Source organism: Pimephales promelas, chromosome 2, assembly GCF_988280905.1.
Source record: "Pimephales promelas chromosome 2, fPimPro1.hap1.1, whole genome shotgun sequence".
Classification (NCBI taxonomy): domain Eukaryota; kingdom Metazoa; phylum Chordata; class Actinopteri; order Cypriniformes; family Leuciscidae; genus Pimephales; species Pimephales promelas.
In genome coordinates, this window is record NC_142770.1 from 48,753,586 (window position 1) to 48,776,035 (window position 22,450).

At 39.7% G+C, this 22,450-nt stretch overlaps 1 protein-coding gene across 1 annotated transcript; it reads right to left on the minus strand.

Moving 5' to 3' along the window:
• Positions 1-17,211: 17,211 nt before the first annotated feature.
• LOC120478913 (uncharacterized) lies at positions 17,212-19,056 on the minus strand. Its single transcript, XM_089119102.1, has 5 exons — positions 18,548-19,056; positions 18,386-18,447; positions 18,224-18,300; positions 18,003-18,121; positions 17,212-17,883 (listed from the first exon to the last, which is right to left on the minus strand). The coding sequence occupies exons 1-5, from the start codon at positions 18,743-18,745 to the stop codon at positions 17,692-17,694; spliced, it is 648 nt and encodes a 215-aa protein (XP_088975228.1). The 5' UTR covers positions 18,746-19,056; the 3' UTR covers positions 17,212-17,691.
• Positions 19,057-22,450: the final 3,394 nt, after the last annotated feature.

The window sequence follows — 22,450 nt, forward strand, 5'->3', positions numbered from 1 at the left end:
CTGTGTGGAAAGATTGTTCTTTGATCGCTTTCTGTATAGGCTATAGCCATTTATTCATAAATTAAAGGTTTTTTTATCCTATTAAAAGAAATGATGCGAAATTGATATTTTATGCACTGGCTTGACTTACTGATGCATAAACGGTATTGAACGATTTTGAGAGAAAGATACTGTCTGAACTCAATTACACAGATAGCACGTTCAGTCTTGCCAACGTTGGCAATTGGAGGGCACCATACAAAATGATTAGTTCATCTCTCGAGTCTGGAGTTCGGGATCGGCCAGGTCTGAGTCTTTCGTTCTTCCTGTCAGTCCCATCGAGACTATGCTGAGTCCTGAAACTGCAGCCTCGGTTGTGTTATCTCTACGGCTCTGGGAAACGGTTGAGGAGCCGACCAATCAAAAGTTCTCAGCATGCTCCTCTCATGAATATGATTAAATACTTGCTAACTACATTATTTATTCATATATACACATTACTATCATTACATACAGAGAAACTAACTTACATTACATATATATGTAAGTAATGTAAGTACGTTTCTCTGCTTTTCTTTTAACATTTGATCCATATTGTTTGTCATATGCCAATATACATTAAATGTTAAAACCAGAGACTTCAGTTTGTCACCAGCACAGAGAAAGCCTGTAGCTTGAATAGGATCAAATCAACGTTCTTTCATGAATTGGCATTTCTGGTTATTATGAAATGATGATTGGATTTTCCGATTTGAAACTGAACAGTGATCATAACACCTCTCTGATCTAATAACCAGTAATAATATCTCTCTTTGATCCTTATCTGGTGTAGTTTAGTGATGATTGGATCAATCGTGTGTGGTGCGTGAGAAGTGTAACCTCTGATCCAATAACCAAAATTACAGATGACATAATTGAAGAGGAAGACTACATTATCTAACATTAAATGAGAAATAAATAAAGGAACGTAACATTTCCCGGTATGGCGCAGTCGGGGCCCCACCCTGGAGCCAGGCCCGGGTTTGGGGTTCGTATGCGAGTGAGGATTGTACTCTTCAGCCATTTCAACCTAAGAAAGTTGAATGAGGAAACGTCTTCTGATTGTTCCCGGTGCTATTTATAAATGCTCAACTAAGAGAATGACTGAATAGGTCAATGAGAGAGCTGCGGTTTATAATAACGTTCAGTTGTAAGTCATTTATAAGTGTTAGTTAATGATGAACTAAGCGTTTACAAAACATTCATAAATGATCAGCAAGTGATATACTAACATTTTATGTATGTTTTGTAAATTCTGTTATAAGTAATTTACAAGTGATTAGTAAATGATTACATTTTTTTATGAAACATGATTATGCATTTCATAAATGTTTAATAAGTGATATGTTAATTATTGTATGTATGTTTTATAGATTCAGTTATAAGTCATTTACAATTGTTTAGTTAATGATTAACTAATCATTTACAAAACATGAACATGCGTTTCAGAAATGTTTAATAAATGTTTTTATTTTCTCCCTACTCTTACACAATTACAAACAACCATCAGAAAAACACATGTTGTATGAAGACTGTTTAAAACACCCCTCCTCATCCTCACAGAATTTGCAAGACAGTGTCTAACACCTGGGCTTATCGATACTGCGGTCTTCCTTAAGTGCCATCGATACTGCGGTTTTGTTACAAACTGCTCTGAGAAGAGTTGAGATCCAAATGCAGCTTTATTTGAGGGCAATCCAGAGGTGTAATCCAGTTTACAGGCAAGGGTCATACACAGACAGGCAGTCCAAGACAGATACACAGAGAAACAAACAGGCAGGGACCAGAGGCAAGAGAGTAATCCAGGGAACAGGGCAAGATTTCCAAAACCAAGAGACAAGAAAACCATAAGAATGCTCAGAAATGCAGTGTAACACTTAAACAAGACTTTGCGGTGAGTGAATGAATGAACATGGTATATATAGACAGACTAACAGGATGATGAGACACAGGTGAATAGGGATGGGTACCAGTGATGCGCGGGTCAATGTATAAACAACCCTCAACCGATCGACGTTTTCAGCTACCCGCCCGCAACTCGGACCGCAAAAAAAAAGTTTAAAAAAAACATTGTACTCGACCCGCTTCCTGACCCCATTTTTTAAAGTAGTAAATGCTCATCGGAGCGTTATTGGGCCATAGATGTGTAACAACACGGCATCGCAAGAAGACGTAGGCCTACACATAACAAAGGCAAAGCCAGTAACTTTGGTCATCATCTTTCATTATTTCAGCAAATGTCTCCCACACTTTTACTCTTTCTATTTGTGTATTTGCGGAGCTTCCACTCCCCAGTCTTCACCTTTTCTCTTGCCGCCTCCATCTCTCTGCAGACTGTAGTGATCATAGACATGGCCGGTTCGTGAACGAATCGTTCTTTTGAACCGGTTCTTTTTACTGAATCGTTCGAAACAGTTCGCGTCTTGCGTCAGTGCTGATCCAGAAGTTACTAAAGTTACTCACTTTCAGACATGCCTGACAGTCGCCTCTGAATCGAAATAAATCAATATCCTGAATTATATTTTACTCCAGTAACTCCAACAGTTCACTGAACCGAGACATGTTGCTGCCACTGTTGAGAGAAGTGATGAGCACGAGCAGCTGATACTGCGTATACCGAACACACAGGGACAGCGGTTCTCCAATCACCAGTACAGAACCGAGAACTGTTTAGACTGAGCTTGTGTTTTATCTTCGTGCCAGTTATTCAGCCAATACATGTAGCCTGTAACACGCTCTCACGCGTTTCTTTTTTTTTTTAGCATTTTTGGGAGTATTAACATTTACATATGTGGTTTCAAGAACCAGATGCATTTACACTTGTCCAGTTTCGTCTGGAATGCGGCCCAGACTACCTTCTGAAGTGGTTTGAGTGATCGGATTCAAATCCGTCTCGAATGCGTTTCGGGGGCATTTACACCTGGTCTTTTCACGATCGGATCACAGAAAACGCATGAAGTGGCCAGGTGTAAACGGCCCCTATAATGTAGCATAGGGTTCTTTAATCAACTCCGAAAGACATTTTATGCTAAAAAAGGTTCAAAAATGACAAGAAAGAACCCCTTTGGCTCAAAGGTTTTTTAAAGGCTATTATTCATTCATATATTACATTATTCTGCAACATTTGTAGTTGTTATTAAATTATTGTTTATTAAACTGTTGTAGTAACTTAATATCACATTTTAATCATGCAGATTTTTGGAGGATAAAAAGTGAAATGGCACTCTTCGTCTGATATTGATTAATTACATTTTTAACCACCATATCTTGAATTTTGTGATCATTCACATGCATTGCATTTTAGGGGTTCCAAATACGTAACGCTTTAGAACCTTTTGGTTCTATATTGAACCTTTTCTTCTAAGAGTGTAATTGTTACAGCAGACACAAAGCGAACAGAACATTTCAGGGTAACACTTTAGAATACGGTTCCTTCGTTAATGAATAACTACACAAGAACTAATGAGTAACACAATATTAACAATCTAGTAACTATTATTAACTAACAAGAAACTCTGATTAACAAACTAGTAAGTAATAGTGCACAGATGAAAGTGGTAGTTCACTATTAACTAATCAATAACTACTATTTTTTTAATACTTCCCAGAGAACTACTGAAAAAGTTTATTAAGAATCTAGTAACTAATATTAACTAAAAGAAACTCTTATTAACGAATTAGTAAGTAATAGCTCACAGATGAAAGTGTTACTAGATACTTCTGTGGGAATTACTAATTATTTGGATTCGTATTATAAAGTGAAGATCATTGGAACTAACTAGTAATTACTCAAGTGTTACTACATGATCTAATCATGATTTGTGCAACCGTAACCTGTTGTGTTATCACAAATAAATTGGATGTTGCACTTAAAATGCAATGGTTTAACTAAATAAATTATCGCCTAATACGACAATTCATATTGTGTCTTTCTGTCATTTGCACTAAAAACATCCCTGTCTCATGTTAAGGTCCCTAACCCCTCACATAATGATGACACATTGCACTCGCACATTTATCAATTAGACATTATTAGTGTCATAAGGGAGTTCAATCCATTGTTTATGGCCTGACGAGCCGCGCGTGAGTTTTAGTAATAGTAGTTTTTGACAATCAAGTGCCACCCCAAATAAAAGACTGGCACAAGCTGGCCCCCCCCAGAAATAATGTCCTGGTTATGCCCCTGTTGATGATGATATAAGTAGGGGAAGCTACAGTGAAATGTGTTAAATTTATGTTTTATTTTCCTAATTCTAATCTATAATCTTTTTCTTATTCATGATGAGGTGACTGCGGGTCTGATTTTTATCAGGAGTGCAAAGTGATTATTCATTTAGCCCGGCTTCAGGTGAATTGCTTTAGTTGCTTGCTAATTATTAAGGGGCTATCCCCACAAAAACAGCCTTAGCTCTTTCTTTTCAAAACACTGTTTTCGCAAATGTTTAAGAAGAGTGATCATTTATATGAAAGTCAGAAATGAAGAGAATAAATGTGATGATATGACTTAAAATTTGCTCTAAAAAAATGTTTATTATTATGATTTTGAGAATAAGAATGATAAAAAGGAGGGACTGTAGTGGGAAAAAAAATTAAGTTAGCCTGATTCTATAGTAATTATAAAGAGTTAATTATTAGAAGTTGATCAATTAATGATTTGATAGGTTTGTGTTGAACAAGATGCATGTACAGCATGTGCTTTTTTACGAATCCTACGTGAGGAACATGCATGAGGGGACATATAGAAACAGGTGGAAAGAAGACCTCTGACCCCAGATGTCATCCTGACTAGGCCAGTCAGCAAGTGCTGACCTTTTCTTTAGTAGCATAAGACTTCCTTATCAGGAACTTGTACAACAAGAAACCTTGAGTTTGGGTATAAAAGCTGTGTGGAGGGGGCAGACTGGGTGTCACTCTCATGCACAGCGTTACTTCTGTGTGTCAGACTGAACCTTCTTGCAAGAATAAAGTACTTCTTTTATTTCATTAACTCGACTCTGAGTGTCTCTTACGCAGTGATGATGTTGGAAAGGATTTTTGCCGCAACAATAGCATGACCCTCTCTAAAACAATAGGAAATGCTTTATTGCGGACCTCTTTAACAAAAGAAATATAATATTACAGAATGGTCTATGAGTTTTATAAATAAAATGTAATGTGATTGGGCAACTTGTTATGTAATATAAATTATGCCAGTTCTCTTAATTTGACTGGTACCATTAAATTCATTAAAGGATTAGCTCACATTTAGTTCAAGATTAGTTCACAATTTTTCAAGTCAAGTCAACTGATCACTTTTTACAGTGAACAATCGTTCTTCCAGTCACATTACAGTCTTCCTCATTCGCTGAAACTGGGATCCACCTGATCTTCATCGTCACATTATTAGCAGAGTGGAAGTCTTCTCTTGCAAATGTTTAAACACTTTTTCATTTGTTACACACATTTGTGTAGTTTAGAATCATGATATAGGCTAGCTAGCTTTGCAATAAGGGGTTTTCCTCTCTCTGAACACACTCAACGGGTGTTAAGAACATGCCTGCTTCTCACCTTTATCATAGTTTAAGAAGAAAGAAAGACGCTGCTTCTGTCCGAGAGGATGTTGTTTTAACAACTGCAGATGAAGGAACTGTTAAATGTATATTAAGCTTTCTAGGTGGCAAAAGATGAGATATGCGTGTGTGGTTTTTACAAAATAGCTTTAACTGTGAAAGTTCCAGGCCAGTTATTTGACCTTGTAAGGGATTGTATTATAAGTACAGCCCCAAACTGTTAAGACGGCCCCAATTAAAACATATAAAAGGTTTTGTTTTCTGTTGTTCGGGGCCACAAGTCGGGTGAAGATCTATATGCATTTGATGTTATTTTTTTCCTGAAATGTATTATTCTGAAACTTTTTTTAATTAAAAAGAAACCAATTTTGCTGATTTGAAAAACTTTCAAAACAAGTCTCAGAGGGATCTTTTCCTAGAAGTATCTTTACTTGGTTGTAGATATTAATACTAAGCAAACGCTCAGTGAAACGGACCCAGGACTGAACTGAACCGCCGAGGACCCTGAAACTACTTCTAGCATCTTTGACCTGCAGGTAAAGGCAATTTATGATTGTAATCGCTTATAGAAATGTTGTAGAATGATTACTGCGGTATACAAACTTGGAGAACAGCCTCCAAAGCATGGAGTTACAGAAAGAAAGTATATTGTGACAAAGAAAAACAATTTTGCAATTATGTATAATAATCACAACTACTGTATTCACTGCAATTACAGCATTGAACTGAATAATGTATATGTATGACTGTCTTTAAAAATACAGTGACCCAACTGCAAAAGTCATAAAGTCGGTTTGGTCGCATCATTATAACATCAACTGTGTTGAACTGATGTTTAGAGACTGTAGTGCTCTTACGTTACTGGAAATGTTATTAGATCTTTTAAATCTGTCGTTTGTTGTTATAAAGGGTTTGATTTTTAAAATGCATCAAGGTACCATCAACTATTTTGTTTTCTGTTTCTTTGTATTGCAATTAAACAAGTAAAAATGCACTTTTCTATGATTTTATGGTTTGTGGCAACAGTGAATCTACAATCTGAGATGTTAATCTTACAATAATATCTCCAGATGCTAATAATGCTGTTGTTCGTGGTCATCTCGACTCTCACACTCCCGCCGGCTCTGGGTCTGGGTCAGCAGCGCTGTGATGATGTGGGGAATGCAACTCTACATGGAAAACAATATGAGACATTCCTTAAACATCACCTAAACAACAACGTCCCAAAGAGTGACGACATCGGTCAATGGAATAAGTTCATTAACTACATTGACACCTGGCACCGGCCGATTCAGAGCTTCTTTCCTTTATCAGAACATAATAATGTGTTAGGTGTGTGTTCAAAAGCGGGAAAGATATATCCGAACACAGTTAACCTCTGCATCAGCAAGAAGCCTATCAAGTTCTACGAGGTTTACGTCAACATTAAGAGGAAGAAGGTCACGAAGGTCAAACAAATAATAGATCAATATGTGATTCTTGGCTGTGAAAAAGTCGACAACGCATGTAAACCTATTCATTTCGAGAAAAATAGAAATGATACTGAACCAGATAATAATCAACCAGACTGCAGTGCTCTGTAACACACACACGCTTTATTCCTGACGAGTGTTTAACGTGTTGTGACCGGCAGAAATGAGATGATGGATGATGTCACTCTTCAGCTTTGCTTCTATCACTTTATCAAACCACTGTTGAAAAGGAATTAATGTGAAGATGTCTTCATTCTGCTCACACAGCTTTCTATTCACCTTTTGTGTTATTATTGATCATTAAATAAAGAGCATTAAAAAATCTGGATTTTTACTGGAACACACACACACACACAGTTCTTGCATGACACAGGATAGTGTTAACAATATTTATTAAGAAGTGAATCACTTCCAGGGTTGTTATTATTAACTCCAATATATATATATATATATATATATATATATATAAATATTAGATTATATATATATATATATATATATATATATATATATATATATATTTCTTGACAATAAACAGAAATAAGTTTAAGTTGAAGCATCAAAACATACAGTAATATATATATATATATATATATATATATATATAATGAACATGAATACACACGTAATATATGTATAGTAATATATATATATATATATATATATATATATATATATATATATATATAGTAATATATATATATATATATATATATATATATATATATATATAAGGCTTTATTTAGCAAAAGAACAACATTACGTAATTTCAAAACATAAAAATTACCAAAACAAATATTAAAATTAAAAATATAAAATTATTTTAACATGAACAACTTAAGATAATAAAATAGAAAACTCTGTTGCTGCTGGGAAGTTGGTCATCATCACAGCATCTGCCAAATAAGAATAAAATAATTAGCACAAGAAAAGCATTGTTGAAAGTATTTTACCTGTACGTTTGTGTGTGTGTGTGTGTGTCTGAGCTATTTGCATTATTGATATACTGCCAGATACTTTTTAGATTTGCTTATTTTATATAGCCAATCATTTGTATTTTTATGCTGTATTATAAAAATTAATTTGAAAGTTTCAAACTTGAATTAATGAGGGCATTTTGAATGAAACCTCATCTTATTGTGCTTTTACAATAACAAACATTATTCTACTCTATTAGCTTATGCTCTCTAACAAGCCAATGTTCAGACAAATTCAATTTTATAATTTATATCAATGATGAACTTTGTCAAAGATGAGAGATTTAGTGAGGAAATGCTATTTTCATATCACAAGAGTCAAATATAATTGTGGCTTTCATAACACTTTATAATAGGTTGCATGTGTCTTATGTTTACAGCTTTGGATTCAGTATCGTTCCGTCACAATGTCTTGTAGGGCACAATGTCAACTGGGCACAATGTCTTGGATGTATAGTTTGTGTAGAAAATTTTGTACATTTTAAGGTTAAATGCATCAATCTGGTGCACTTTGAGAGCTCAAAATTAAGAGCTTTAACCGGCTTCAACCCATGAACTGTGACATTGAACAAAGCAAAAGCCTCGACTTGTACCTGAACATTAAAGAGCGATCAAACATCTTTTTAGTTATGATATAAATGTAACAGGTACATAAAGTGTACTGTTAAATGTATTTATAGTTTATTAGAATTCCCACAAAATTGTTTGTTGACATATACCTGATATTACTGCTTAAGTGAAGTTGAGTGTCTTTCCCTTTAATTGATGTGATGTCATGAGTCAATATAATTTCCTGTTCTGTCCCCTCCTCTTCCTCTTTGCACTGGTGATGCAGTGAGAGGTGAGGTTATTTTGGGCTCCTGATAATCATCTTTAATCGTAATCTTAATTGTTGCTTTTATGTCTAAATTTTCATTCTAATTCCTGTGTATAATGTTATTTTACTTCTCTGTGTGGCTATTTTCGTAATGTCTCGTCCCGATTAAGTGATGTTTTAACATCTGGGCCTAAACGTGAAATGAGAGCACGTGTTGTAACGAGTAGAAATATGGTGTGACCCCTTTAAGAATCTGTGACGGGTGATAATAGGGTGTGGCCCCTTGAAGAGCTACGCGCTCCTGTTAGATAGTCGGCATTATTGGTATTCTATGTGATATATGCCGTGTGCCTCGAACACCCCCATGTGTGTAATTTATGTTTGATGCCGACTTTTATATTATTTTTACTTTGCTTGTTAAGTAACGATGTGGATGGGAGGACGTGCAACAGATAGTTATATGCACGAGTTCGATGTGGAATAAAACACGAGTTTTGAGATGCATATCGACTCCGTGAAATCTGTCTGGCCTCCGCACGTAATATCTTCAGTCGTGAGTTATCCATCTCCTTCTTCCTGAAGCAGCGCGTTACAAGTGGCGCCCGAACATTTTATCTCTGGCCTTGGATTTAACGCGAGGACACGGACGACGGACCGGTTTGTGACGGACGGCTCCGAAAATGCTGTGAACATCCAGCCAGTCATGTGTGAGTTTATACGAGGAAAATTTCACTGCGTATGCGTGTAAGGCCCAAGTCGCTTGAAGCTGGAGCGGACATTTTGTGTTGCTGACGCAGTGGATATTTCTTCACATTCAACTGGATTTAAGTCGTCACGGACGCATTCTTTGTGAATTTGTACTGTGCACGTTGTATTGTGTTTCGTTGAGGAGGTAACGTTAACCTGAAATTCAACTGTTGGTGTACTTTGACTGTTTCAGTAATTCGGGCCTGGTTTCTACGTTCATTTGTGGCCATTTGCTGGAACTAAATGGTGAACTGGTTGAATTAAACATGGACATTTCTTCGTTTTTTTGAAAAAAAAAAAAAAAAAAAAAGAGACATCCACTGGATTTTTCCTGAACTTCTGTATTTTCATTTATCGTTGGGTAATAACTCCTCGACGCCCACGCTGTGATTGCTCGTCGGAAAAAAAAAGAAAAAAAAAAGAAAAAAGTGACTATATATGGTTATATGGTTAATTTTTTAAAAAAAGAGTGTCCAATTGTTATTACATTTGTCTTGCTTAGTTACTCACATACAGTAAGTTAAGGCAAGTTGGATTTATTGGTTGCATGATATTGCTGTAATTCATTATTTTGAGTTTCATATTGACTGATTTTGTTATAATGGCCAGACGTGTTGATGACGAGACTGATTTATTTGACCAATCTGCCTGCTTTGAGTTTCCGGCCAGACGGAGAGCGCCAGTGGCAGTGCCAGAGTCAGGAGAGCGCCTGGAGACACAAGTTAAGTCGTTGAAGGAGGAAGTGGAAATGCTGCGGAGGTGCCTGAGTGAGTCTCTGGATCTTCAAAGAGGTATTATTGACCGTTGCACAGAAAACTTGCATGTACCTGATTCTTACCAAGTGCCTTCACAAGTCAGGCCTGTTGCTTCATCTACTCCACATGCTCAAGCACCAGCTGGTCACTTACAGGGGCCTTGGTCCTGTGAAGTAGAAATGAACGTCAGAAACGAAAATGCGTTTGGCCTGGCTCAAAGCTCTCACGATTTGAATAATGCCACCAGAACTTTGGCCTCCGTCTTGCACCAATCGAGACTGGAGCCCCCAGTGTTTGAAAATGATGAGAAGATTCAACCTGATGATTGGCTTATTCTTGTGGATGCCTATAGAACTTCTTTGGCTCTCAACGATGCTCAAATTTTGCTTGAATTACCACGGTTCTTGGCTAAAGAGCCCAGGAAGTGGTTTGCGGTACTGAGTTCACATGTCACATCTTGGACACAGTTCTGCACCCTGTTCAAGACTGTGTTTCTCCCAGCAGATATCCAAGAGCGTGTCTGGAGGGGTATTCTTGACCGTGTACAAGCTCAAGGAGAACCATTTCCAACTTTTGTAGCACACATGTTATCTGAATTCAAGAAACTAAAGTCTCCCCCACCAGAACAGGAGCAGATTGATCTTATCTGCAAGCATGCACTTGAGCGCTACAGAGTTGCACTGTACGGCGCACGTATTACTTCAGTCATAGACCTTGTGATGTGTGCCCATGAGCTGCACTCCGCTCTCGGCCCTGCCAGCCGTAATGAACCAGTACTGCCGAGGAGCAAAAACAAGCAAGAGCCTTATTGTTTCAGATGTTCTGCGCCTGGTTTCACTTCAAGAAACTGTCCGAACTGTAACTTTACACAGCAGACTGTGTCTTTTACAGCCAGGGATATACGGACAAGTCCAGGCTCGAATGAGCCACAGAGCGCTGAGGAAGACACTCAAGCTAGGACATACGAGAACAGGGAGGAGCAAAAGCACAATTCGGTTCGGCAGAAGGTAAACTTCAAAGGGGGGAGGACGTTTCACCGAGGCAATCCTCCCTCCAGAAGATAAATGCGCCTCACCCTTGTCTTATGTCCCCACCTGAGCCGCTTGTCCTCGGCCATGTGGAGGACCGTACTTCTCCTTCATTTTGGAACACACCGTTTATGATCAAGGTCAATCTCTTTCATAAAGCCAGCGACGCAGCACTGGACACCGGTGCCTCACTGTCAGCTGTTCGTACAAATATGATTTCTGATGATTTACGACATTCTCTGAAGGTTCAGCCTTGGACTTTTCCCCCGATTCAGCTCGCAAACGGTGCTGCTTGCACTCCGACTGGTGTTGTGTGGTTGAACATTGGCCTCCAAGGGAAAAAGTTCTACCATCGGTTTGTCATTATCCCTGATCTATCCTCTCCAATCATCTTAGGGATGGATTTTTTGCTGCGGGCGTCAGTCAGCATTCACATACCATCAAGGACGGTGACCCTGGGGGAATCTACACCCCAAGAGGTTCTGAGTGAGTGGTTGGATGAACCTGAGCTCGCGAGTTTAATGTTCTTAAATGTCTGCCCGTCTGCCTTGGATGAGAAAGTTGAGAGCGCTTGTCTGAAAAGGGAAGAAAAAGGGAAATTGTTGGACCTTCTTAAAGACTTTTGGAGCCTGTTTGATGGACACTTGGGGCACACTTCATTGGGGGAGCACGAAATCAACACGGGTGACGCAAAACCAGTTCACCTCCCACCGTACCGGAGCTCACCAGCTAAAAAGCAAATCATTGAAGATCAGATTCAGATGATGCTGGAGGAAGACATCATCGAACCATCTTCCAGTCCATGGGCTGCGCCTGTGGTAATTGTCAAGAAGCCATGTGGAGACCACAGGTTTTGCGTAGACTACAGAGGCCTTAATCAACTAACACGTAAGGATTCGTACCCCCTGCCCAGAGTCGACGAATCATTGGATTTCCTGGCTCGTGGAAAATTTCTTACTACAATTGATTTGGCTCGAGGGTACTGGCAGGTGTCGGTAGAGAAACAGTCAAGGCCAAAGACAGCATTTGCATCACACTGTGGCCTTTTTCAATTCAAAGTCCTTCCTTTTGGGCTTAGTAACGCACCAGCCACTTTTCAGAGAGTAATGAACAATGTCCTTGCTGGATTGGTATACAAGTGCTGTGCAGTGTATTTAGATGATATTGTCATCGTGTCCCCAACCTTTGAACAACACTTGCAAGACCTCCGGGAAGTCCTTTCTAGACTTGAGTCAGCTGGTCTTACTCTCAAGCTAAATAAGTGTCAGTTCTGCTTGAGTGAGCTCATCTTCCTAGGATACAAGGTCACTCAGGATGGTATTTCTCCTGATCCGAGGAAAGTGGAGGCGGTCACAGAGTTCAGAACGCCGACAGACGTGAAACAAGTGAGAGGATTTCTCGGCCTCACAAGCTATTACAGACGGTTCATTCCAAATTATGCTCAAAAAGCTGAGTCACTTTTTAAACTCACAAGAAAGGAAACTCCATTCACCTGGGACAACAGTTGTCAAGCTTCAATGGATTACTTGAAAAACTGCCTAACGTCTGAACCCATTCTGTGCCTTCCGGATTTCACACGCCCATTCTCCATCCACACTGACGCTTGTGACTTGGGCCTTGGTGCGGCCTTGATGCAGAAGGATGACATGGGGCGAGATGTGGTGATAGCTTTCGGGAGCAGGACGTTGCACAAAGCGGAAAGACCCTACTCAACACCTGAGAAGGAGTGTTTGGGAGTGATTTGGGCTCTGGAACATTTCAGACCTTACATCGAGGGCCTTCAAGTAACCATTTATACAGACCACAACAGCCTGAGGTGGCTAATGAACCGTCCCAACCCCTCTGGACGACTGGCGAGATGGTCCTTGCGCCTACAAGATTTTGATTTTAATATTGTCCACAGGCCAGGAGTTCAGAATAAAGTTCCAGACGCTCTATCACGCAACCCACTGCCGCATTGTGAGGGCCCTATTGACATTCTTCCTCCGCATGCAGTCATCGCTGGGTTGGATCTGCGCAGTCTCTCCTCAGTCCCGATAACAGACAGAGAACAGTTGACGCAGTTACAAAAAGGCGACCCAGTGGTTGGAAATCTTCTTCGAAACCTTGAAATGGGCGGTACGGACGAAGAACATGTCATCCATGATGGTCTGCTCTATTTCAAGGACCCTAAGATAACCTGCAGTCTCCACCCAATGAAGCAGCTTAAGTTATATGTCCCAACACTAATTCGATCCACTGTACTCAGATATTTTCATGACCATCCTACAGCTGGACACCTGGGGGTGACAAAAACGCTGGCCAGGCTGAAACAAAGGTTCTTTTGGCCCAAAATGGGGACAGATGTGAAAAGATACGTTATATCTTGTCCTGTGTGCCAGTTGACGAAGACGAGCCAAAGAAAACCAGCAGGGCTGATGATTCCGATCAGGCCAATGAAACCCTGGGAATACACAGGAGTGGATTTTGTTGGTCCGCTTCCACGTACTCAGAGTGGCAATGAACATTTGATTGTCTTTGTTGATTACTTTTCGAAATGGGTGGAAGTGTGTGCAGTGCGGTCAGCGACAGCTCAAGTGGCAGCGAGCAAGTTTTTGAGTGAGATATTTGCTCGACATGGTGCACCAACCTACCTCATATCGGATCGTGGGACACCGTTTGTGAGCAATCTTTTTGAGCATGTGCTTGGGGTCCTTGGTACTGAACACCGGCTGACAACTGCGTACCACCCACAAACGAACGCCACTGAGAGGATAAACCGCACACTTAAGACTGCCATACGTGCTTACGTGGAGGACAAGCACACTTCGTGGGATAAATATCTTCCACAGCTCTGTTTTGCTCTTCGAACTGCTTGCCATGAGAGCACGGGTCATTCGCCGGCAATGTTGTTATATGGCCGTGAGTTGGACACGCCACTTGACTTGATAACACAGCCAAATTCTGCGGGAGTAGATGATCCTGGGGTACCCTATCCTGAGAGTTTGAGATGTTCCCTGCAGGATGCTCACGATCATGCCAGAGCTGCTCTAAGTGCAAGCCATTCAAAAAAGAAGCGATATTATGACAAGAAGCGACGCTCTGTTTCCTATGCTGTGGATGACTTGGTCAGGGTTAAAACCCACCCCAAATCTGATGCTGGTGCAAACTTTACAGCCAAGTTAGCCCCAGTTTATGCCGGACCATTTCGCATCTCTAAGAAACTTTCAAGTGTTAATTACAGACTTGCGAACGTGGACACTGGAGAAGATGCTGGCGTGTTTCATGTAGTAAATCTGCAGCCTTTTCATTCATGGGACACGGCCGTGCCCACAACAAGTTCCTATGCTGATGTTGGGATATCACTACCTTTGGGTGAGGACTTTGATTATCAAACAGGCAGTGAGGAGTCGGGTAATGCTGACCAGAGTGTTGGTATTGACTACTCAAACGAATCTTTGTATCGACACTCAGATGAAAATTCGCCGGAACGTTGTACTGGACACTCACTTGACCTTACTCCTGACATTATTGACGGGGTGGGGGTTTCTGACTCTCATGACTTGACATCTGAAGCAGTTACTGCAGAACCCGCAAATCAGGGTCTGAGTCGTTATGCGCTGAGACCAAGAAGAGTCCCTAGGGTTACTTCTGACTGGACGGTGAATAAGTGGACTAATCCCTACCATGTTAAAAGGTTTGACTTAGATTAAGGATGACAGGCTGCATTAGACTGTTGTTCTAGAGTGTTAATTGTTATTGTTCCTGTGTGTTCGGGGGTCTCAGGGAAGGAAAATTGAGCGTTTCATTTTTGGGTCGTGATCAGACTTTTCTCATGTGTTACTGAACTAAAGTAAACTGTGCTAACATGTATGTTCGTACTGTTTGTACTTTATCTATCCCTATGTCTTGTTAACTTTTCAAATCAGTCATGTATGAGTGGTTGTTAAGTAGAAGTCTTCCTTTGCTGTGTACGGCTGAGGACAGCCTTTTTTTGGGGGGGGGAAATTTGTAACGAGTAGAAATATGGTGTGACCCCTTTAAGAATCTGTGACGGGTGATAATAGGGTGTGGCCCCTTGAAGAGCTACGCGCTCCTGTTAGAGAGTCGGCATTATTGGTATTCTATGTGATATATGCCGTGTGCCTCGAACACCCCCATGTGTGTAATTTATGTTTGATGCCGACTTTTATATTATTTTTACTTTGCTTGTTAAGTAACGATGTGGATGGGAGGACGTGCAACAGATAGTTATATGCACGAGTTCGATGTGGAATAAAACACGAGTTTTGAGATGCATATCGACTCCGTGAAATCTGTCTGGCCTCCGCACGTAATATCTTCAGTCGTGAGTTATCCATCTCCTTCTTCCTGAAGCAGCGCGTTACAGTGTGACAAGTGTACATCACATTTGTTTTATAGAGCTAGAGAGGGCGATTCTCACTAAGAGGCTGATTACATTTTGTTTGTGCATCAGAATAAAAGATCGCTGAAACTGCTGAGTCCTGTCCTGTTCTTCTCACATGAATGAAAAACACAACGCAGAAAAGAGACCAGTTACATTACCATCACAGAGAGCCACAGATTCACATTACCATGCTGGAGGAATGATCCGGCCACCGATGCAGAATCCCTCACAGCTTTCAAGACAACTGAAAACTCATCTTTTCAGTGAGCACTTAACATAAAAAAACCTTTGTATTTTGAGCACTTCTTGCGTTGTTTTGGCTCTTCATGATGACTCGCTTGGTTTAGTCCTCAGTTGTAAGTCGCTTTGGATAAAAGCGTCCGCTAAATGACTAAATGTTATGATAGGACAATATTTTGGGTGAGATAAAACTATTTGAAAATCTGGGAAAAAAATCTAAACGTTGAGAAAATCGCCTTTTGTGTTTGTGATTATGCTGCATCCAATTACAAAAATATGTTTACGGTAGGAAATGTACTAAATATCTTAATGAACATGATCTTTACTTGATATCCTAATGATTTTTGGCATACATTTTTACCCATACAATGTATTGTTGGCTATTGCCACAAATGTACCTGTGCTTGTGACTGTTTTTGTGGTCCAGGGTGGCACACACACACACACACACACTCCTAACTCTATTCATCTCTAGTCTAAGCAAAGGCAGTCTGTGGTGTTGATTCCTGATCCTGAGAGCAGCGGTGGAGGTGGTTTGCTCCATGAAGACCCCTGCAAACCCAAGGGCCAGTGGGGGCCTGAGAAAACGTCCCCGCAACCAGCCGTCCAAAACCTCCGATGCCAAACTGGTACAAACCACTAGAGTTGGGGAAATTGTTCACGAGTCTTCAGTTGAGCTGGGAGCTCTTGCTTGATCAGAATCAGGGCTAAAAAGGAGAAGTTTTCCCACGGTCAGACGAGTTTTCGATGTTTGGATGGTTGTTAATGAGTCATGAGATTATGTAAGAGATTTAAGTAGTGTATTACATGAGTAGCTCTCGGCCTCTTTCGTTTTTAAAAAGTATAGCTCTCAAATGAAAAACTGTTTGAGATCCCTGCTATAACTGAACACAATACGCATGACATCATCATTTTCAGAGATTGGCGTTTTTGCTGTTTACACAGAGACCGTTTCAAAAACGTGATCCGTTTTTAGTTGGAAACGGTGTCGTGTAAATGGCTCCTTAGACTTAATGTATGGTTAATAGGCACAATAATGAAGTGTAGGTTAAGACGAGTGTTTTGTGTGTGTTTAGGGAGAGCAATAGAAGTAACTGTGCCGAGCGTCTTTTCCGAAGCGTTTGACTGTGTGTATCACTGCGTGAAAAGAGCTGTAATCGGGCATGTAAAACTCCTGAGTACTCCTGTGTACTCCACAAATAAACGTGTGCATACGGGAGTTTGCTGTCCCGTCACACAATCCCGAAAACTCCTGGATATGTACCAAGTTTGGAGCACAGCAGGGAGCCACTAGGGCCATCAGTTACCATGGTGAATAATCCCCAGGTCGGGGTCAATGCAAGGGAACATTAGCATTTCACACCTTTGGGACACAAGGCAGTGGCCTCCTTCAATTGGTCAGAGATCTTACATAGGATTGGGTGTTCTCAATGCTTTGTCCCTCCTCTAAACCCCCACACTATTGGTCCAGTTTATGGCCTCATTTGGGTTTATTATTACTCATTATTAATATTCATTGTCATTGGTGTTCATGGTTATAATGTCAAGACAATCAGATAGACAAAGTTGAGTTTGTTATTTTTATTATTTGTAAATGACACTGGGCACATGGCATATATATTTATATACACACAGTCAAAACTCTATAAAAAAACAAACAAACAAAAAAAAACATTAGCACAGAATACATTTTACTATTAGTCATACAATAAATAACCCCATATAATATATAAGGCCTGTGTATAATATATGTAAAACAATATAATAACCCGAACAACCCACACCGACTTTCCATCCAATATCCAACTCTTCAGACATGTGGTCAACTTTTGCAGTCTTCCAGATAGCTGCATCTTCCTCTGTCTGGAGAACCCCAGTCCTGCAGCTCAGTAGCTGCAAAATGGGAGGGAAAAAAGTAATTAAACCACTGAAAATATCAAATGTGTTGGGATGAGAGCCTCTCCCAGGCTGAGGCTTTTACTCAGATTTATATGTATTTATATAAAATACACTCTTCTTTTTCTTTGTCTCATGAGCATAATGATCCTGCTGTCCTCCATCTTGTCTTTGTTCTCATCTTGGGCCATCCTGTAACCCCTTCTAACAGTTTCAAAATATGTCTTGCAGGATGCTAGAGAGATGGAGATAGAGAGGGGGAGAATATGTTTATTTGTAACTAACTAATCTATACAGTTAAAAAGTTGTAGCCTTGGTACATTCTCTTGTGACTTACCTTTAACAACAGCAGGATCTACGTCCGGTACAGCCATTAAAAAGATTATGACCTCGAGGTTGTGGGGGGAGGATAGACTGTGAAGCAGTAATTAAAGAAGCTTGATTAAAAATATAATTTAGAAGAAAAGACTGTTATGAAAGCATAGTTTTACAGATATACCTTGTCTGTGCGTCATATTTGTGTATGTTGCTTTCCCCATTGTGCAATCTCCATACAGCTTCCTGTAAAAATCCAACATAGTATGAGGGCTCAATTCGAATAGATTTATAAATAAAGCACACAAAGTTAAGCAGACACCATGATGGTCAGAAAATAACTTACCGCAACAGAATTATTCCCAGCTCTCTTTAATTTCTTTGAAGCAGGCTCCTCTTTTGCCTCTTTGAGCTCATTGATGTCAGCCTCCATCTTATCCAACCTCATGTCCATCATCTCCAGCTTTTCAAATATCCTCTTCAAACTTTCATTTGCCATATACACCAGTCTGTTTTCGTTCGGACTCAGAGATTTAATAGCCATATTGTCCCTATGTAAAGGAGTAACATCTCCACTCTGCTCTCCGTAACACTTGTTGAAGATTGACACAATGTAAAGCCTATCACCTTTCCTGAATACTAATGAGGGGGGCAGGGGAATAGGGGCAAACTTGAGCCAGTCCCAAAAAAAATTAGCATTTAAAAAGCCAAGCCATCAACTAACAGCATGTGGTCAGACAAGTTCCTGTTTCCGGGCCTTTACAGGCATTTACAGGTACGCATAACAAAGTTCCAAAGATCCCTGCCAAACAGCACATTTCGCGGGCGTTTTCATTGTCCGAATTCTCCCGTATACACACCTTGCTGTTATGAGGCAATACCACTAATGAACTTTCTCAAACCACTTCTCTCTCCACAGGTGAACTCCAGGATCATTTCTGAACAAATCCTCCATTTATTTCTATTGGCCATTTTCTTCTTTGTTTGTTTGTTTGTGTTTAAAATAAAGTATGTTTATCGCATTTTTATTTTGTATGGGTGTTTTTTTTAAGGGTTTTAAAGCGTCTGTCTTTTCCGTGTCTGTCCATCTCTCGGTCTATGTTTGTCTTTATGTCCCTCTTTTCCGCCCGTCTGTCTGTTTTTCCGTGTCTTTTTTTATTACTCCTTGCCAGTGTTGGGAGTAACGCATTACAAAAGTAATACATTACAGTAACATATTACTTTTTGCTGTAACGCAGTAGTGTAAGGTATTACTAATCAATTTTCAGTAATATTTTACTCGTTACTCGTAAAATAAAATGAATATTTTAAGTTCTATGGAGACTGGAGAGCCAACCCTTCCTCATCCGATTTGCGCAGTGTAATTAACAGAATTACAAAAAATATATTTTGCCTCCTATTTTTTTGTCACGCATGAATGTGTGTCTTTTCCCTAATATTAAAAATAAAACATAGACTGATATTTGTCTAATGTCTGGAGTCCTTTAAGGAAGTAGCCTATTTTCAATTTTATTTCAAGTTTTGACTGCAAATGTCATCATGTCCACAATACTGGACTTCCCCAATTTTAAATAATTTATCCTCAACTAGTTTTGTGGTGTAGGTCTACGTATTTTATAATGTTAACTTCAAATAATACTAATAGCCTAATTAAAGATAAGGCAGCATAGGATATGGACGGTAAGGAGAATAACGCTGGAGTTGGAAGAGGTGTGTCGCGATTCTGTAGGTTCGTGGATCTGAGTCGTGTGGCGAATCGCGATTTCGATTTCATATTGCATATCGTTACAGCCCCAAAGTTAAGTTCTACTTAGTTATTTTGGTGAAAGTAACTCAAAAGTAATACATGAGTAATGTAACGCATTACAATTCTGGGACAGTAATATTATAAGGTAATGAATTACTTTTAAATAACAGTAACAAGTAATACCTAATGTATTACAGTTTGGAAGTAACTTGCACAACACTGCTCCTTGCACAATATAGAAGTATTACACAGGGATAATTTCTGGTTCAGTTTTGGGGACTGTGGTATAATATTGGCCCAGTTGTGTCTGTTTTCTGCAGCTTCTGGATAAGATGTGTCTGAGTTCTGGCTTAAAGGTGGTGTCCGTTTGGCTTTTGTCTGGCTGACATATGGGGATTACGGCGTTGTTTTGGGCCAGTTCTGGATAATATCTGGGTACATTGTAAAGCTCTGGGCAAGTTTTGGTTTTGGTAAGCGTTTTAGAATGACCCCGATTGGCCGACCCGTAGCCGCCTACACACTCACTCAATGCATGGACGATCTGACAGGATTAACGAACGTTACCTCGGTTGAGTGGCCTGACTTCTACACCTACCTTACAGAGAAACCCATCGTAAAGAGAAACTGAGGGCATATAAATCTTTAGATGCCTATATGGTCCTGTACAAGACTTGTGTGTACGATCCCTAGTTCTACTGAGACCACGACAATATAAAGAATGATTACAGTGCGATTTTAATCATGTGAATATTTTCTAGAAATAAAAGAAATCAATTCTTGCACCAAACACAACAAGATGACGTTTAATAATAGTAACAATAATTTAAGCTCCTTATTATGTAGCCGAATCTGTGCTGGTTTGTATTGGCCGCCTCCAGTTTTCACTTGTTTTGCCTCCAGCTAGAGCCGTGACGTAACTGTGACGTCGGCGCAAAAGGGGTCTATAAGGGACATTGAAGCAGCTCCTGATTACATTAGAGCAGAATCTCTGCAGTTTTTGCAAAGAAGTTCATACAGTTTCTGAGTTTTTATGTCTGTATCTGTTTTTTCTGTAAATGCCAGAGGTGTTAGAGACCCATTGACAAGGAAATGTTTATTTTTATTTCTTCAAAACAAAGGTGCTGATTTTTATTTTACACAGGAGACTCGTGCTTCTAATTCGGATATTTCTTTTTGGAAGAGTCAATGGGGGAAAAATATATGGTTTTCATTTGGGAGTAACCGGTCAGCAGGGGTCGCTATTTTACAGGGAAACTTTAAACATTAAGCAGATTCAAGTGGGAGATGGGTAATACTGGTTGGTGATGCAGATCATTCCCAATTCATTATTATTAACATTTATGCATGTAACAAAAAAGACAACAAGTTATTATTTACAACAGTAGAAGATAATATTAGCCAGCTGATTACAACTTTTCCTACTGCCAAGATTATATGGGGAGGTGATTTTAATACAGTTATGGATGGAAATCTGGATAGACGGCCTCAAGAAACAGTTCTTTAGATGAGTTGGAGAATGTATGTCACAGGATGAGTCTTGTAGACATCTGGAGACTGATCTCAGTGTGTGTCGACACACCTGGCCAGGACAAAATGTCTCTCCTCTTGCCGTTCATCCAGCTTTATCTGCCCAAACCCTTGATTCGCGTCTAGCACAGAAAAGTACTTTGCATTCGGCATTCTTGAGACCATCTTCTGCTGTCAGCATTGGATAATGCTCTCTTTTTATTGCCAGATTCAGATCTTTAGGATCCACACAAATGTGCGTTTTCTTGGATGTAACTACAGGTTCAATGCTGTCGACCCATTCAGTCGGCTCAGTTTGCTTTGCGATGACCCCCATCTGCTCCATCCATGTAGTTCTTCAAGCACTTTCTCTCGCAGAGCTACAGGTCTCCTTCTTGGCGCATGCACAACTGCTCTGACATTTGGATCAGTTTGTATGTGGTGTTCTCCTGGTCAACAGCCTAGTCCTTCATATAGATCGCCACAATCCTGGAGAATGTCTCTGCTCTTTTCAGTTTCAGACAGTCTTTTAATCATGCCCATTTTTGACATGCAGATCGTCCTAGAATGACAGGTGCATCATGCTTCATTATTTCCAGCAGGATTTTGTATTTCTGTCCTTTGGACACACAATTTAGTGCTTTCTTGCCCAGTGGCGCCATCTTGTGTCCAGAATATGTCAGACGTTTGCAGCTTGACCTCTGCAGTCTCCCTGCTGTGTTTAGCAACTTGTGCTCTCTTTCTGACATGATGACAGATGACCACTAGATGTCCTCATAACCTCATATATGTAGAACAGATCTAATATGTCACACATCGAGTTAAATGAAATCTTAAGTCCATGTCCAACTCTAAATTGTAAGGAATTTATATCTTTGATTTGATAGTAATGATTTACAATAAGGTTCATTTGTTCATTATTCATGTATGAACCATGAGCAACACATTTGTTACTGTATTTGTTCATCTTAGTTAATAATACAACTGTTTGGCTAA